The sequence below is a fragment of the Leuciscus leuciscus genome (genome assembly GCF_965113295.1).
Source record: "Leuciscus leuciscus genome assembly, chromosome: 7".
Classification (NCBI taxonomy): domain Eukaryota; kingdom Metazoa; phylum Chordata; class Actinopteri; order Cypriniformes; family Leuciscidae; genus Leuciscus; species Leuciscus leuciscus.
In genome coordinates this window covers 24,244,723-24,263,420 of record NC_138731.1, presented here as the reverse complement: position 1 = coordinate 24,263,420, position 18,698 = coordinate 24,244,723, and the positions used below count along the sequence as shown (strand labels likewise).

Sequence of the window (18,698 nt, the reverse complement as noted above, 5' to 3'; positions counted from 1 at the left end):
CCTTCTGAAATATGAGTGAGTTACCGATCTGTTTTGCCCAATGTCCCTTATTGGACACCGTACTTGTGTGTTTATGATTAATTCAAGATGGCGCTCTCCGTGAAGTGTAACATGAAATCTCTGTTTCGTTTTATTCACACAAGTAATTCCCATCGAAGATTATTTAAAGCTGGGAAAGCGACGGGAACAATGGTAAGACGGTCTTTTCTTTTTACTATTGTTTTATTTGCCAGTTTGACAGCTTGACAGCTTGACGGAGGATCTCTTATATGTTCACCCTCAGTGGAAACCTCTTTTCTGTAATGCATTGAAACTTAAGTATCCGACAAGTGTAATTGTCAATCTAAACACATAACAGTAGCCTATATAGTCTTTTCAAATATAGACTAATGTGTGAAAACTGCATTGTTTAAAAATCGCTTTGCTATTGTTAGTTTTTTTTTTAGTTTGCTTGTTAGTTGTAAGTACCTTTTTGCTAAAGCTTTTAAATGTCTAGAATAGTTTGATATTAGTGGCAGTAACATTTATTTAGCCAGGATTACATGTATCTTGACATGGTTAACTGCAGTGAGTAAATTAGGGTCTGTGGTGCTGCAGAAATGTAGCTTATATGCACAAACACAAAACACCCATTTACACTATCAGACATTATTAAGATTTAAGTTTATTTATTAGAATATTACAAGGATTTCTTTAGGATCATGTGACACTGAAGACTGGATTAATGGCTATATCATAATATAACTGTTTATACTGTATTTTGAATCAAATAAATGCAGCCTTGGTGAACATAAGAGCCTTTTCAAAAAACACTCCCCCCCCCCCCCCCCCCCCCCCCCTCATGTCCAAGAATCTTTCACTTTTTGTGTGATCACAATAACAACATAAAGATTATCTCATGATTCTATAAAATATTACACTTTTTGCAGCAGAGTTTGGAAAACCAGCATCATATTGTGAATTCCATTTAATTTCAAACATAGATTGGGAAATGTTTTGTTGTGTTGTTCATGACATCCCTTATTCCAAAGACTGTCTATTCCCTTGTGCTGAATTTAGTTGTTTTAGAAAAGAGTTTTAAAAATTAGTTTTTTCCCCAAAAAATTCTTAGAGTACTGTGGCTTGGCAAATTAGTTGTGGCGAATCTTATGTTTTTCTCTGTTGAATAGCCTATCTTTCATGATTTGTGTGAAATCATGAAATATATGTTTACCTTGTATGATTAGTGCACAACAAATTCTCAAATTTTTTATTACAATACTGTTTAAGCATTTAGGTCTTTGAATTTTATTGTATAGATTTTCGCCAAAGCACAGAAACTTTCTTGGAATATTTTCAAGTCGGCATGAAATGAAAGTTGTGATAGCTATAGAATTCCCTGTAGACCTTAATTATGGTAGTGCGGCTAGTGCCATATGTACATTTTGACAGGAATAAAAACGAGGCTGTGAGGAATTGAAGTACAGTGCACTCAATGGATTATACAGTTTATTAACAACATAGGCTACATGATACGTCTTTCCGGAAAAACAAACAAACTTGTTGAGAACAACTCCTTAAAACAGTTTTGAAAGTTGTGAGTTCTGAAAATGACTTGATCTAGACCAGGGGTGTCCAATCCTGCTCCTGGAGGGCCACTGTCCTGCAAAGTTTAGCTTCAACCCCAATTAAACACCTTAGCTAGCTAATCGAGGTCCTACTAAGCATTCTAGAAACTTCCAGGCATTTGTGTTGAGGCAAGCTGGAGCTAAACTCTGCAGGACAGTGGCCCTCCAGGACCGAGTTTGACTTTGTACACCCCTGATCTAGACCTTTAAACAGTGCTTGCCATTGTAAAGACTGTTAGTCTATCCCTCACAGCCTTGTTTTCTTCTGTGTTAAATTCAATATGGTGTCTAACCTGACTAAGGTCTATTGTGATGTGTATCCAATTGAAGAAAAAGAGTGAAGACTTCTTGAACAAGAAACAACTTTGGGCGGGACTTGATTTTGTCCAATAAGAATTGTTTGGATGGTTGTGGTTTGCTATTGCTGTGATGTCATATGAGTGACAGGTTGTCCCGCCCTCGTGCCAGTAGAGAAGAGATGTCGCTGCAAGATGGAGGGGAAGTTATTTTACGAAGGCACATTCATTTAAAAATAATGATGTGCATGGATAATTCATTTATAATAAAACTGCAATATTCCATTTAAAAAAAAGATCAGTTTTGATTTCATGGTGGCTGAGTAGTTTACAGAAATTGTACATTAACTACTTTTTTTTATTAAAGCTGCCGTCGGCAACATTTTTTTTATCATATTCAGTGTAATCGACACTATAATCCGACAGAACAACATAAATAAGGTGGTTTTAGAAAAAAACCCGAGCTTCTAACTCCACCTGGAGCGTGTTATTTGTTTTGCAAAAATCCAGCGCTCCCGCTTCATCAGGTCCAATCAGCGCAGGGGGGTGTGAGATCTGACTGTCAATCACAGGTCGTGCACACGCCACAGATCCCCCCTCACTCGCGCACGTTAATATCACATGCACGCGCACGTTAATATCACATGCACACGCCACGCCTGAAGTTCGCCTGGAGATTGCATGAAGCGTGATGGCGGAGAGAAAATCTACTAACAAGCTTCCAATTCCTCGGTTATTGCTATCTATGGCTAGATTAGCCAGGGCAGCCTACCTCCGAGTCCATGGTGTTGATAGATGCTGAAGAGACGGACGCGTTCACAGAAAATCAGGTACACACGCACAGTGACGCACTGACGAGCACGACCTCGATGGGAGGGTGCTCGCTGGTAGTTGGGAGGGGCATGAGAGTTGTAAACATTCAAAATTTTGGCTAATCGACCCAATCTGCCAGACTTGCCGACGGCAGCTTTAAAATCTAAACCTATACCACTTTTTATTTAGATTATCTTGACCCTCCTTGCAAAACTCACTTGCTCATTCTTGCTCCATGTCTCATTGTTAGGAACCGTCCTAAAATAACACTGATTATAACAGCCATCACAGCCTTTTTTTCTATACGGGAATCCCGGTACTCAAAGTGAACTGGAGTATGTTAAAGGGACACTTCACCCATTTGCATTAAGCTTTGTATCGTTAGAAACCCAGTCATATTTTTGAATGGTCGTGCATTATTCCCTCATTTTCCATTTCACTTCACTTGCAGAAACTAAAAGCAATATCCGACATCTTGTTTGGAAGCTAAGCTAACAGGCGCTGTGGAGCCAGATGTGAAGTTATGACAATGGCGGAAGGTACTCAGTATGATATTGAAGAAGAGGATTTCGAAAGTCTGATGCTCGAATCAGATGTTTGTGGCTCCCTTTACGAGCCGCAATATAGCGAAGAGCAGCTGAGGAACAGGAGATGGCTGCTGCGGCTTCTGCAGCCGAGGCAGAAGACCTGCCTGTCGCGGACGCAGACTGAACATCCCGGTACCATGCACTAATAGCTGTGCAATGTGGTGCATTGTGGGAGTTGTTGTCTTCCATACAAATGCGCCCTAAAGTTACTTTCTGTCTTTCCTCGGTTAAGAAGGCACCAAATTCGAAATTTATGTTACATTTCGACTTCATATATGACCCACTTTCAATAAAGATTAATGTTCCCACGGGTGAAATGCTCCTTTAAGGAACAGTTAATTAACAATGCAATTCCCTAAGTGTATGTAACTCTAACTGGACCTAAGCACAGTAAATTATAACTGGTGTGCCTTTTACTAAGCATGTGAAGCCCCCATTGCCTTGACTTGATTGACAACCAGTTTTATTTGATGGCTTCAGCACACTTGCCGTGTAGGAATGTGCGTCCACCGCTGGCAGCCAGTCTCTGTTTTGTTAACTACAGGCAGTGTGTCGTTTGGGACGCTAAAGTGCAGAGTGCTGCGACTGTGGGAGTGAGGTTACAGAAAGACGTCAAAACCATCCCAACAGTCCTTTATTACCAGCAACAACATTTGAAATGAGGTGTTGGTTTTCATTTGTTTTAATTCTCTCCAAATGTCGGGGGGACTGCGTGCTAGTGCGGATGCTCACAATGCTGCTAGGTGTGATGTGCGTCAAAACATGGAGTGTATTCCTGGCAAAGGAAGGGTTATGGAAAGTCATTTAATCATGGTGTGAAAACCCAGAGATGAGTACAGATTTGAATAGTTCAAATAGATTTCTCACCAAGAATAAGTGAAAGGGGAATTTAACCTAATGAAATCTATGCTTATAAATAAATCTTGTATATAAAATGTCAAAAAGGGTCTCAAATCAATCTACTTGGCAAAGCAAATAAAAGGAGCACTTCAATAAGGGGATTAGTCACTTGGATTTTCTTAACACCAACATCAGCAAGTTTCGACTAACAAATGCTAATTAAATTCAGCATTAACCTTTCACTCTGTGTTGAAAACTCTTGTTTTGTTTCTGGAGTTGCTGAAATACCCCTGTTGTGTAAGTGTTTTATGCAGTTATTTAGACAATAAAACTCATGTCAGTTTTAAGCTTTTGTTCCAATCACATCCTGAAACTTCCCTGATTATCCTTCCATACGTTGCAGCATGAGGCAGCAGGATGCAGTGGGCCTTCGCTCCAAGCTGTGTTATAAAACATGAAGCTCCCTATCCGGCCCTTAATCGCCTGTGGTCTTAATGGCTGATATCAGTCATCTCAGCCTTGTGTTGCACAAAAAGGAAACGGCTCTTAATTCTTCTTCAGGTCTAAATGCTCTAACTCTCATGTCAGCTAAAACCATTAAACCTACTCCCAGAGCCGCCCGGAGAGGAAACCGTAGGAAAGGGGGCGCACATGAGCTGGGCCTGATTATATTTATTAATTACACGATTTGTTTTTACATGTCAGCTAAGCACTTTATTTCACACTCCGCTGTGTAATTCAGTTCATCATTCTGAAGGATGACCGCAATATGTGCTGAATAACCCCTCCAGACCCCTCTAGCGCTCATAATATTTTTGATAATTTAGTGTATTTTGGCTCTAAATTCCTGTCGAGTAAACCTGGAGTTTTGTGCCATACTCTGGCCTGTAGACTTATGGTAACAGAAAATCTGACGTAGTTAACTGAATTGCACCCACTATCTGGTATCAAGCTTCTGGGTTGTGCTCAAACCAACAGTCAGCTCTGCAGGAAATTAGGCCCTGGCTCATGAGTTCCTGAGTGTTACCATAATTACACATTGATAAATTTATGAGGTGTGTGCAGGTTATTTCTGCTTCGTTGTGACTTTTATGTGTTTAATTTGTCATTAGTAGGCTAGCGCCGCTGCATTTTCCTGTCGAGGCTCAAAAGGGAAAAAAGGTCGAAGTGGATTTGTCCTGTGGTGGCAAACAAAAGATTTCCCCATGATGGTCAGTATTTTCTGTGTTTTTTTCCCCTCCCGGCACGCCTATTTAACTGTAGACGTGTCTAGAGAGATCAATTTTCACCTCAATTGAAAAAGGAGAGCACTTGCTCACAGTTTTGATCAGCCAGACCCTCTGGGTTTCCCCCACTACAGTACCGTGGATTAACTAAACCACCAGACTAGCATCCCCGTACTAATCTAGACTAGCATCCCCGTACTAATCTAGACTAACATCCCCGTACTAATCTAGACCAGCATCCCCGTACTAATCTAGACTAGCATCCCCGTACTAATCTAGACTAGTATTCCCATACTAAGACTAGTATCCACGTACTAGTCACCAAAGTGTTCCTTTGACCATCATGAGTCAATCCCCCTCTGGTACCTTTTATAATTTAGACTTTGTCTCTTACCAGTTTCATCTTACGCCACTTCAGTTCTTTTTGTGATTCCAGTGGTGTCTCTCCTGGACCCTGGCGGTCAGCCCCTCGTCTCTTAAGTTTACGAGGTAGGGCTGGAACTGCTCAGTCCAGGTGGCCAAACACCATCCGCTCTCTGGTCCAAGAGGCACATCCAAGGAATCCTGCCGACAACGCCAAATTGGGGAGGCAAACAAAATTATATCACTGAATACGAGACAAACATTTCCAATAGTCTTTGATGAGGTTTATTTTCTTGCAAGAGAAGGCCAGCAGTCATGCAGTCACACAGAGTGGCAGGGCATCCTTCCTCTTTTATAATTTTGACTTCCAGAAATGTTATCTTTCTAGGCCAATGATGGTATTTTCAACCATACGTGGAACATTCTTAGATTGGTTCATCATATTTTATCCTTGAGTGGAGGCCCTCCTGTCACGTACCCACACTCTTTACCATTCCAATACATTAGAATAAGGTTTGCGTGTGCTCTTTTATTGTCATATGATGGTCACACACATCTTAAAGATACAATTTCTTCCACAGTCCTTTATTTGCTTAGTGTAGTTTATAAAGGGTATCCAAATATCACAATATAATCCATGCAAGACATTTATCCTACTCCATGCCAGGCGTTGGGTTTTGGTTTAAGATTTCGGCAGCCGTTTCTGTGTAGCTTGCAAATAATTATATTTCATGTCAGACTAAGCGTAACCTGTCTTTTTATATGTAATGCGATCAGCATAGGGAGGATTGTATTGAAACAAAAGCGATTGGTCCTAAACGGTTCAGGGTTTGGCCTCCGAGCCGCGGTCCGTAGTGGAGCGTCTGTCCCGTCCTGGTTATTTTTGGAGCGCGGTGCGGCCCTTTCTGCTGGGAGCGCTGTTTTTGAAGGGACTCCAGCCCCATTAATCAGCCCGGGGACCCCACGGTGTGAGAGGGCCCCCAGCCCTGGCTCTCCACACTGCGAGTTTCTGTTCCTCTCCCTGCGCTCTCCGCACAGTGTGAAGCGTAGAGGAACCTCATCAATCTCACCTGTCCGAAACGTCAACCGCAGATTTAATCAAACGCTCCGTCTCCTGCCCCCCTGCCACCTCTTGTACACCACCCTCCTCCCCACAAAATACCTCTGTCTCCTGCTCATTCTTTCTCTGCTTTTTTGGCTTTGTCACTCATATTCTCTAATGTGTTTTCCCCTCAAAACGGGTCTCGTTCCTGTTTTATTTTCAGTCATTCGCACTTCGCTTCAAGCTGAGTGTGTTTCAGTACGGCAAAAACACACATTCCCCACCGTTTCGGGCACGGGAAGGTGCATAAAAATGATTTTCTGCTCTTTACTTCACCAAAGCGGGGCTTTGTTGGGTAGCCCAGCGGAGAGTGGCAGGATTAAGGCATGTGTTTCTGCTGTTCAGCGTGATGTCTGTTTTAATAGGGTGAGTGAGGCGATGCTGATAGACACTGTAACAGTAGGTTCTGTGTGTCTGAAGCTTAGTGGGGGACAAATGGACTGGGGCGGGAGGGTCAGAGGTGCCGTTCAGAACCGGCCTCACGCTCCCTCTCTGATATCAGCTCCTGTGGAGAGCTTCTCCACATTTACTGAGCTGCTGATGCTTTCCTGCAGAACCATAAAGGGTGGTGAAAGGTAGTGTTGGAATTGGCATGCAAAGATGGCCGTCTCTGCCGAGATGTCAGAGCCCAGCTTAGGCTGTCTGTTTCGTCAAGGTCTCGATGGCTCTTTAGGTTTCTTATCGTTTCTTGGTGAATGTCTCCTCACTGTAAAAAATTATGATCCGTAAGTCATGGAAATAAATGTTTTTCCATTACTTTAAATTAATCAAAATAATTGAACTAATGTCAACTTTATTTTTAAGTTGTAAGAGATACAACTACACAATATATATATATGTTTTAATTAGTTGAAATGACTGTAGCCCTTTATTGTACTTCATTTAAGGCAGCAGCTGAACTTAATTTTTTAATTCAGTGGGTGGTTTTTTTATTAGGTGGATTTTTTCGCAGTGTGTGCATAGCAGTGGCCAGTTTTTAATTACAAGCTCATTGTGTCAGTCCATGTCCAATTTTAACTTGGACATCTATAGTGGAGACCCACTGCTTTTCCTAAATAAAACAGTAAATAAAAGGTCTCTATAAATCAAACAATGAAATGATTCTATCATTTTTATGTATTTATTATTTTATAGGGTTTGTGAGTGTACCAAGTGACAGATGAAAATTGTTTATTTTGATTGGACACAGCCTTTGACGTCAACAAATGAAATAAAGTGTTTTTCCCCCCCTCTATTTGAAAACCACTGGGTTATAACATAAGTCCTTTCTGAGCATGAAAACCTTTAGTATAATTGCAAAATATTAGATTGTTTTTACAGCTAACCTAATCTGTTTGCAATGAAGATTTAAGTGTTATTGTTATTCTGTCTACTCTAATGGTGACTTTGGAGTCTAATTTTACTGTTATTCCATCGCTCTAACTGTCCTGCAATACTTTCAAAATGTTTATAGAAATTGGTCAGTCCATGTCAAGTGGTCAAATGGAGGTTCTTGACCTCTTTTTGTGTGTGACCTCTCTGCTGGTTTTGCAAAACCACCATTTTTTTTTACTTTTTTTTTATGCAGAACTTTTTTTTACAATTTTTGAGCCACTTGAGATGGAATCACCCAAAATACTCTGGACCTCCACTCACTGGCAGTTGAGTGAAAAGCCAGTATTATTCATATACTGTATCTAGTTTTTTCTAGACTAGCTCTCTCTATCCTGCATCTACTGGAACACACACAGACACTCTTACAATTAAATCCTCCTACAAAGTGCCTACATGAGTGTAAGAACAGGGACCGTAGGTGTACCATGTAACCCTATCAGCTTGCGCACACTCATACGGTTTAATGTGTACTCCATATGGTAGACCTGTAGGAATTTTTTGCTACTTTTGCTGCACTGTGGTACAACAGTGTTGTGTTTGTCAGTGTAAAACATTAGGAGAGAAGTTACTGCTCCTGCCAGGTGTCATCAAGAATGGGTATGTGCTGGTGGGACAGCTGAGGAGAGAGAGCAAGTCCAGTAAATTTGAGTAAATGGGTGAAATTACTGTAGGTGAGAATGGGAATGGTATTGTGTATCATGATTTATTTGTAAAATTAAAAGTATTTTATTTCACATTAGACTTTAAATGAACAGGGATGCTGTCTAACATCTGTGTTTGATTTAAGCATTATTTATTCTTGACGCATTTACAAATTACAATTTAGAGCCTCAAGGCTTGTACATTTCAGAAAAGTCATTTCACTATGAAGTCAAATTGCATTAATACATAGTTTCATGTACAATGTATAAAATAAATAAGCTTCTTCAATTGACTTTAGACTAAACAAGGACATTTTAAAAATGCTGTAGTATTTTTTATTTTTTTATTTATGGCATCCACACATATAAATAAAGATTGCAGAATTAGGAATTTCTGTATTGTTTAACTGATGTCCCTATCATTGTTACAACCTTCCTTAATAAATAATGAAGAATGACATTGAAAACAGGCATTTTTTGGGTTACTATGTAATGTACCTGTTGAATAAAATTCACCCATCATCACACCAGCTGCCCAAAAAAATTATATAAAAAATCTGATTTTTAAGACCTTCCTTCTTATCGGTAGATGGGAGGTACGATATGCTGATTATTCCTTCGGTATTTGGGACTAGTGTTGTTTCAGCTTATGTGTGATTGTCTCAAATGACACCATTACCATGTCTGGATGGTTAATGATCGGCCGGAGGGGAAGAGGGGAACAGCGCAAGGTGAGAGAACACATGAACCAGGCTCCGTTCTGCCCCAAATCACTTCTGACACCTCAGAGAGGCCCTGTGCATTCAGGCCACTGCACTGCAATTACTCACCCAGTAATGGCATAAATATCCTACTCTTTCCTTATATATAGGCTAACTAGCTAATGACACTGGATCAGTGATTGTATTCCCTTGGCTATAGGCTTCCCTCAAGCCAAACTGATTTTAGATCAGCCATAGATCTTAGATTGTAAATGAAATGTAAATGACCCCGAAAGAAGTTACCTCATACATGTGATGCAGGTGTTAACGGCTATTTTCATGCAAGTGTGCTTTCCGTGTTTAAATACTCTTATGTTGTAGTGGTGATCTTTTCTTAAAGACTAGATTATTTTTGAAAGTTGAAGTTTTAAAAGTTAGAGTTTGGAAGTTTTGAATTATTATTTTTTCAGAGCATCAACAATGCCTGAGCTTACTGCCACCAACCACTGTCAGAAACATGTCTCATCTAGGCCTTCTAGTAACACAATATTTGTCCAGAGGTCTGTAGGCAAGAATCTCTCTCTTTTTACCCCCCATAAAGACTAAAGAGTAGAGGCTTCCTTCTCTGCCCAAGCATTTTAAAATCAGCTCTTTGTTTTATTCTTCCCAATCTTTAATATACTTTATGGGTTTACAACATCACACTGCTTTCTTCTATTGCTGTTTCGGGTAGGACCACTACTGTGATTGTTATTCCACAACTATGTCACTCTTAAGAGCTGCTATTGGCTGGCTGTGAACTGTGGAGTGTTTTCATTGGCTGCGGAGCTGTTCCGCTCTAGCACTTTCTCACCCGGTAGGGTGCTCTGTTAGTGTGAGGCATACTTTGGATTTATCGCTTTGATAACATTCATAAAACTGTGTAAGGCGTCCCGTTTCTTCATGTAGGTTTACCACCAACTTTTGTTACATTCACTTTTATGCTTTCTTTTGTTTCTCCTACAACTATTTGTCGTTCTTTTAAACCGATTTTGTCTCATTCTTTTCTTTTTACCTACAGAGCCTCCCTAAAGGGCAGGTTTTCTCAGGAATCCAGCCCACAGGTGTTCCTCACTTGGGGAACTATCTGGGAGCTCTAGAGAACTGGGTGGCCCTGCAGGACGAGTACAGCACAGTCATGTACAGCATCGTAGACCTTCATTCCATCACCCAGCCTCAGGACCCTCAGATACTGCGAGACAACATCCTGGACATGGCCGCTAGCCTGTTGGCCTGTGGCATTGACCCTACTCGCTCCGTCCTCTTTCAGCAGTCTCAAGTGAGTCCTGCTTTGAAGACTTGCTTCCAAGATGTATTTAATCACATTAAAGGGATCATTCATCCAGACATGAATATTCTGTCATCATTTACTCACCTTCATGTTGTTCCAAACCTGTATGACTTTATTCTGATAAACACAAAATAAAGATATTTTGATGAACTGTTTTTATCCACACAATGAAAGTAAATGGAGTCCAAAGCATTCCACAGAAGAAAGAAAGTAATGTAGGTTTGGGATGACATGAGGGTAATTGATGACAGAATTTTCAACTATCCCTTTAAACCATGCATAACTGCTACTAGTATAATATTTTTCAACTGTGCAGATCTTTGTTCATCCCTGCTGCCTAAACAATGTAAAATAACGTCAAAGGCACCTTTCAAATAACTTCAGAAGTCTCATTCTAAAAAGGCGTCCGGTTGTTTTATTGGGCTGAGCTACTGGCAGTCAGCTAAAACATATTTTCCATCGCCAAATATTTATATAATGGAGTCTAGGTTTAAATGCTTATTCTACCAAACCGATTCCTATCTCTACAAATTCTCGGGATGGGGAAAACACACAGATTCGTTTTCACGGTTCACTTCAAAGTGACCACATGAAGCAGAAAGAGGAGGATAATAATAGATTTTACTGTACACAGCAACTCGCTAGCTGTCCAGCACTTTTTCTCTCGAATTGAGCCACTTTTGAAGGGTAACTATAATAAGTGTGGACACGTTCTTCCTCTCAGCCACCTGATATGCTTTCAACTGTGTGTGGTTGTGTGTGTTGTGCAGCAGAGTAAAAGTGTGTCAGGGTTTTGTGTGTTTTCTCACTGGAACTTTGCAGCAAGCATGTGAAAACACACACACACGCACACGCACACGCACACGCACACACACTCGCACACACACTCGCACACACACACACTCGCACTCCCCCTGATTTTATTCCGTTTTAACTTCATGCCACATATCTTGGCAGGACTGAAGACCTCCCATCGAACATACGAGCACAAGACTGTTCCACATGTGAAAATAATACCCTGGCCCAAGGAAAACACTTGGCTTCATTGAAAAAATGGTGACAAGCTAAAATCAATCGGATCTTAAGTACAGGGCTTCGTGTTATATATGTGTATTTGGGGTAAAGGAATAAACAGTTTATATTTAGGGCTGTATTGTTTTACTTACTCTTTCTGTGTCTCAATTGATTGCACAAATCTGACAAATGTAGTCATCTGAGATATCCACCATCACCACTATATCAAATTTTCTGCCATGACCCCTCAGTCATCTTTGTATCTGCTGTCTCACCGTCACACATAGATTAGCTAACTGTAATAAATATCACATTTTATGTTCATTCCTCTCGGGGTTTACATCAGATGCCTCGAGAATCCTTTTGTGAGAGTTTATGAGAGATGGCGGCCGTGTCGCCAGCACCCATAAAGTTCAATTCTCTGAAGCAGAATGATGTTGAGGAGTGTTTTTCTTTCGAATCTGTGTGTGTGCATGCTTCTGGGAACTCTTTTGGGAACTCTTCTGGGAACTGTGCAGATTTTCACAATAGCAGTCAAATAAGCTCTTTCATGATTTTGTAATGAGAGAAAGACTAGTTTGAGTTTGGATGCAGAGAGGCATCCTTACTGTGCTACTGTGCACCTGTTGGGAGGTGGGGGACATCTTGTTCTCTTCACTACCACACAGGGGCGCTACGAAGATGCCTAGTTTATGCGTAATGTACTGTCACTGTACATATCAAGAGTAATATATATATAATATAATATAATATAATATATATATATATATATATATATATATATATATAATATTATATAAAATATCATGAATTATGAATTTATAAATATCATTGTTTTTGTGGAGCTGCACTAAATTTTGCAACCTTAACTAACCTTGCCATGTCCTGAGAACATCAAATTATCTGATATTTTAAAAGACTTATTGTCCTCGACACACTCTCTATATGATAGCCTTTCCTGTTTGGTTTTCTAACTCTGAAATGGAGAAATTCAATCTTTTAATGAGGCTTTTTCTTCATCGTGACATCAGGTAAAGCTGCAGGTGCATTTGTCATTGAATCAGTTATCAGTAATCAGTTCAAAAACTTATTCATCCAGTAATGAAACAAGTGAAGTATTTATGAGTCATTGAATCATTCATTCAAACCGTTAAAAAACAAAAACAATTCATTCAAATTAAATAGACTGCAGCACTTTTTGTCAGAACCTCTAGTAAATGTAATGTTATTTTGTGTCAGTTCAGAATCGTGGGAGAATCATGTTCTCTGTTTGAAACAAAAAAAATCCTGATTCTCAATTCATCCAGAATCGTCAGGATGTATCAGGACAGTTCTCTAATATCAGGACAGTTCACTCTGATTTTGTCAAAATAAAATGAAATGTATAGGAAATGTAAAAACGTACTTTCTCATAGAAAAAGTGTGTTCAAAGCATTGCATGAATGAATTGCACTTTTAATTTATTTCTTAATAAATAAATTGATCGTACAAAGAAATGCGTGCCATGTAATTTTTGTTGTGAAAATCTAATTATTATACAATTGATCTATGCAGGTCGCTGAACATGCTGAGCTCGCATGGATCCTAGGTTGCCTTACCAGCATGCCACGTTTACGGCACCTGCCTCAATGGAAGGTAATTACAGCACTTTTTTGCTGCATTTTTCAGTTGAAAAACGTTTTATTTGTATCTGCTCGTGATCGTGTTAAATAAAAAAACGCGTGATTTATTAGAGCCCTCTCGAAGATGGTAGCTTGCCAGTTTAAATGTTCAAGCCTCCCTCTGTTTGTTGTCTATGTGGCACGGCGACAGGATTTTCCTGTGCCGGTCGTGAGGGTTGGCGGACCTGGCAGGGAGAGACAGGGCTTGATAATGACTGTGATTCACCCAGAGAGGACAACCCTTTTATATTGCTGCTGACGGAGCGCTCGGCCAGAAGCCTCCCACCGCTGCAGGGAAAACACCTAGCTGTTTACTCAACAGCTGAGTGCATGTGAAACGTGGTGGAAAGTGGCCTTTGGATGCTGCCTGTGTGCGTTAATGTGGCAAAACTCCTTCATTCAGCCCGATCTGGGACACTGAGACCGCGCTTGATGTTAGACCTCATTGTAATAAGAAAACAGACAGTTGCAGCCAAATGTAATGAAAGGTGCTTTAGATTTATTTCAAACTTTCCTCTCTGTCCTTCCAGTGGTAAATCCTCCATTTCTTGTCCTTGCAGATGAAGAGCATGGAGAAGAATGAAGGCAGTGTGGGGCTTTATACGTACCCAGTGTTACAAGCAGCGGATATTCTGCTCTACAAGTATGACCGGCTCTGCTCTTGATGTGTTTTGTTCTTAGTGCGGTTATATTCCCAGCTTTTTGTTTGAGAGAGACTGATATTATTGTTGTGCAGATCCACACATGTGCCAGTAGGGGAGGACCAGATCCAGCACTTGGAGCTCGCCCAGGACTTGGCCCGCATCTTTAACAACCAGTATGGAGAGTTCTTCCCCGAGCCTCGTGCCCTGCTCAGTATGTTTGGAAGTTCTTGTATTTATCTCATGACATTACCTTCCCATTTTAATCAGTCTGTTTTTCTCATAAAGGTTCACCTGCACACAAACTCTATTAAGTGGAAAAGTACGACCAATTACTCTACGATTGTCATTCAGCGAACACACAAATGAGTCGGTGCTCTCAAGTGTCTGCTCGAGCTCCCTGCTTTCCTCTCTGTGTGTTACACGTTCGCACAACTGCATACACTCTCATAATAAGTCGTGCGCACACATGGCAGGCATGTTGGACCATTGGTTTGAGCTACAGTCTTTCATTCTCTATAATTATCGCCATCATAAAAACACAATATGAAGCCAGTCATGTGTGCAATGGAGCTGTGATTAAAGGAATGTTCTCTTCCTCCTCTATCTGAGTGATGGGGTGATAATGGATTTGGGGGGTTTCCCTATAGTGACTTCACAAAGGACCGGTTCACATCGCTCTTCTTACATGTGTAGGAAGACTGTGCCTGCATTCTGGAGCCAAAGCTGAAGAAGCCAAACAATATCTGTTGCACTGAAACCAAATCAAAGATCCGACCATTAGAGCCCATCTGTGTTATGATCTCACAAAGAAATAATATTTACACAACCGTGTTGCTTTCCTGAGATATTAATTTCAATCTGAGGAGTGTTTGAGTGTGGTCACTGTTTAATGCTAATTTACTGAAATTGATTTTATAAAAAGTGGAAAATTGCATTCTGTGATTACTTTTGTATTGAAATGATTATGCAGTATTGTAAAAGGAGCATTTCAGAGAAATCTGTATTAACTAGCATGTTTCCTGCACCATTTTCGGCACTATGATTCAATCACCTATTACATGAACCAATGAGCCAGTTCATTTAATGAATAGTAAAAAAAAAAAAAAAGTAGTTAAGTTTCAATGAGGCGAATCCCTTACTGAACTAAATCTATCATAGCGGTTTCTGAATTCAACATCTGACACACCTTTTTTGTCAGTGACTTTCTTTTATTAAGTGAAATGCTATTTTAAATAGTTTTTGAAAGGAGTCTCTTGTGCTCACCAAGTCTGCATTTATTTGATCAAAAATACAGTAAAAGTAGTAATATTGCAATTTAAATCAACTGTTTTCTATTTTAATATATTTTAAATATAATTTATTCTTGTGATGGGAAAGCTGAATTTTCGGCAGTCTTAAGTATCACATGATCTTTCAGAAATCATTCTATTATTATTTATTATTCTATTATCAATGCTTAATATTTTTGTGGGAACCGTGTTTTTTCCCCCTCCAGGTTGCCAAGAACAGGGCTTATATGAAATAGAAATCTTCAGAAACATTATAAATGTCTTTACTGTCACATTCTGATCAATGAAAATCATTGACCCTTAATGTGTCCTTGTTTAATAAAAGAATGATTTAAAATGTTTAAAAATAAAATATTACTGACCCCAAACTTTTTAACAATAGTGAATAGGAAAGACTACACTCTGAGAACTGGTACGGTATCCTTTAAAAGGTTTAGTTACTAGTAATATGTATGATTTTGGTACAAAGGTGTACCTTTTGAAAGGGAACTGCCAGTGACAGCTTTTGTGCCTTTTTTTTTCTGAGATTGCAGATGAAATGTTTAACTTTTCCTGCCTTTTAACTCTCAGGTGTCACTCGAAAGGTGAAATCTCTCAGGGATCCATCTTCTAAGATGTCCAAGTCAGACCCCCAAAAGTTATCTACAGTCTTCCTGAACGATACACCTGATGACATTGCCCTTAAGATTCGCAGAGCTGTGACTGACTTGACTTCTGAAGTGACCTATGAGCCTGAGAGCCGGCCAGGTGTATCAAACCTAGTCTCCATGCACGCGGCTGTGTCCGGACAGAGCGTGGAGGAGGTGGTTCGGCTGGCTAAAGGTATGGACACTGGACAGTACAAGAATGTGGTCGCCGAGGCTGTTGTAGAAAAGCTGCAACCCATTCGTCTGGAGATCCAAAGACTGAGGGCCGACAGAGGCCATCTTGAGAGTCTGTTAGCCAAAGGAGCAGAGAAGGCTCGCGGCCTGGCGGTTCCTGTGATGACGGAAGTCAGGAAACTAGTGGGCTTTTATTATGGCAATTGATAAACTGAGATGCAACAAACTCTTCTTTGTCTGTCTTGATTCTTTTAGCTTACTGGTGAAAAAAACTTTTGGTAAGTAAAGTTACACCACTGTCACCATATATTGCCCATGTCTGTTCAAATGCTCAGTTTTGTTTAATTACATCTTGTTGCCTACTTTTGACCTTTTTATTTTTATTTAAACAACAATAAACAATCTTCTTTTTATGAATTAATTGGTAGATGAATAACTTGTGTTCAAAATCCTTTTCAATCTCACCCGTGCCTCAACACACAACTGTTGAGCAGGAGAACCTGCCAGACCTGGAGTTGTGGAAAACTCTTGGCAAAGTCTGCTCAGTTGACCTCACACACATGTAAGAATAATCATTTAATTGTAGCCTTTTGCACTGATTTTTTTTTTTTTTTTTTTTTTTTACCTATAGGAATGAACCTGTGAAGAGGTTTCAAGATTGTCTGTCCAAAGCAAAATTATATGTTTTAAGGCAAGGCAATTGATAAAATTAGAAATGGTTCATGTTTTAATGTCTTGATAAACTTAGTCTAAGATGAACCTTTATCATACAACATTTTATACCCATTTATCCCTAAAAAGTTTGTTACAAATACATGAATTTAATATGCCAGGAATGTAATGTTGCCATAAGTGTATTAGGAAAAAATTTAAAATACAAATACATGAATTTAATATGCCAGGAGTGTAATGTTGCCAGAAGTGTATTAGGAAAAAATCAAAAAAAAATATTTATATAGGCCTACATACAAACTATATTTATAACTAAAATTTGACAGATGAACAGGCTGATATTCAAATTCATAACCCAAGAATGGATTTGTTGTTATAAATGAGTGTTCTTTCAAATGAGTTATGCTTGTAATTTTAAATTGGATACGATTTTAAATCCGAGGTCTTTTTCATATAAATTCCGGTTTATAATGAGTTCAGCCGATTCTGCCTACTTTTCGATGAAATAATCCTAAAAGAAGTCATCATAAATCATGAGAACATTATTAACTGTACACTCATTTTCTCTGATTCTTTTAAATTGCGATTGGAAACGTTTTTATCGTCACACTGCACAGACATGCATTATTCTCCAAGCTGCGTTCTGAATTCAAGGATATATGGGAGGATTAGATGGGGAGTTTATTCGTTCCACAGGGCAATTAATGATCAGTCCAGCAAAATGATTCTTTGTTTAGAGATGTTTTTTTCGTTCTCTATAGCCTATAGGCTGTCGGAATGGCGAAGAAAAGACGCTTGTTATTTGACAGTTTTTTCTCTTTGCTTTGAAAGTGTCATTCATTTTCGCCTTGTTCAAATACGCTATTTTTAGCTGGTGAGTTATGTGCCAGGCAGCCAGCGTTGTAACGTTGGTATAGACTCCATATGAGCAGTTAAATAGAAATAATACGCAAAGTGCAAGCATGCTCACTTGCCAATATTGGATTGCGGTAGTTAAATAAATAACCTGTAAAATGACAACAAAACGTGTCCGACATATAGGTGTTTTATCGTAATCCATGGACAGTGTGCTAATCGAATGCAGCGCTTATATAGCCTACCAAGCGATGCGCGCTCAAGTGTGTGTTGAGTTAGTTAATGGCTTATGTGATGCGCATGCCGAGAGCCCTTTGAGCTCTGTTTATGAAAGTCAGGGGTCAGCCTTTTTCTCTAATTAAGCGTTAACAATCATTAAAATATAGGTCTATTGCATTCAGTGACGAAACAATGTAATTCTGCTGTCAAACCTGATTATTTGTATTTTCTTAAAAAAAAAAAAAAAAGTAGGCTAGTCCGTGTATTTTGGAAAAGTTTCATCCAGCGAGAATAAAGCAGAGTCCCACAGTGAGGCTTCCTCTCTCTCTTTCTCCAAAACAAATCGTCTGTCCATTTCTTCATAACAGTACAGCCTAATAATAAAATAACAAATAGGCCTACAAATAATTAATATTTAAATAGGCCTAGCCTACTAAATAATAAACAGCTAACATAATAGGCCTAATGATAATTTTGGGTGTGATATTCAAAACTGCGAACTGCGTGCAATTAAACTAGCCATATTTAATCCACACTTTATTTAATGAAGATCATCGCATCATGCACTAATAAATCAGTGAACAATTAATTTGAGCAGATATTAAAAAGGGTATTGGTTTAGCATTCAGAATAACGCACGGAG

At 39.4% G+C, this 18,698-nt stretch overlaps 1 protein-coding gene and 1 long non-coding RNA gene across 2 annotated transcripts; one reads left to right on the top strand and one right to left on the bottom strand.

Annotated features, from left to right (window-relative positions):
- The first annotated feature begins 38 nt into the window (after positions 1 to 38).
- Positions 39 to 16,726, top strand: wars2 (tryptophanyl tRNA synthetase 2, mitochondrial). Its single transcript, XM_082175723.1, has 6 exons — positions 39 to 192; positions 10,611 to 10,868; positions 13,449 to 13,529; positions 14,116 to 14,198; positions 14,292 to 14,410; positions 16,059 to 16,726. The coding sequence occupies exons 1-6, from the start codon at positions 88 to 90 to the stop codon at positions 16,514 to 16,516; spliced, it is 1,104 nt and encodes a 367-aa protein (XP_082031849.1). The 5' UTR covers positions 39 to 87; the 3' UTR covers positions 16,517 to 16,726.
- LOC309503033 lies at positions 2,873 to 5,809 on the bottom strand. The gene is made up of 2 exons (XR_014207472.1): positions 5,665 to 5,809; positions 2,873 to 5,596 (listed from the first exon to the last, which is right to left on the bottom strand). It is a non-coding gene; the product is annotated as an uncharacterized lncRNA (long non-coding RNA).
- Positions 16,727 to 18,698: the final 1,972 nt, after the last annotated feature.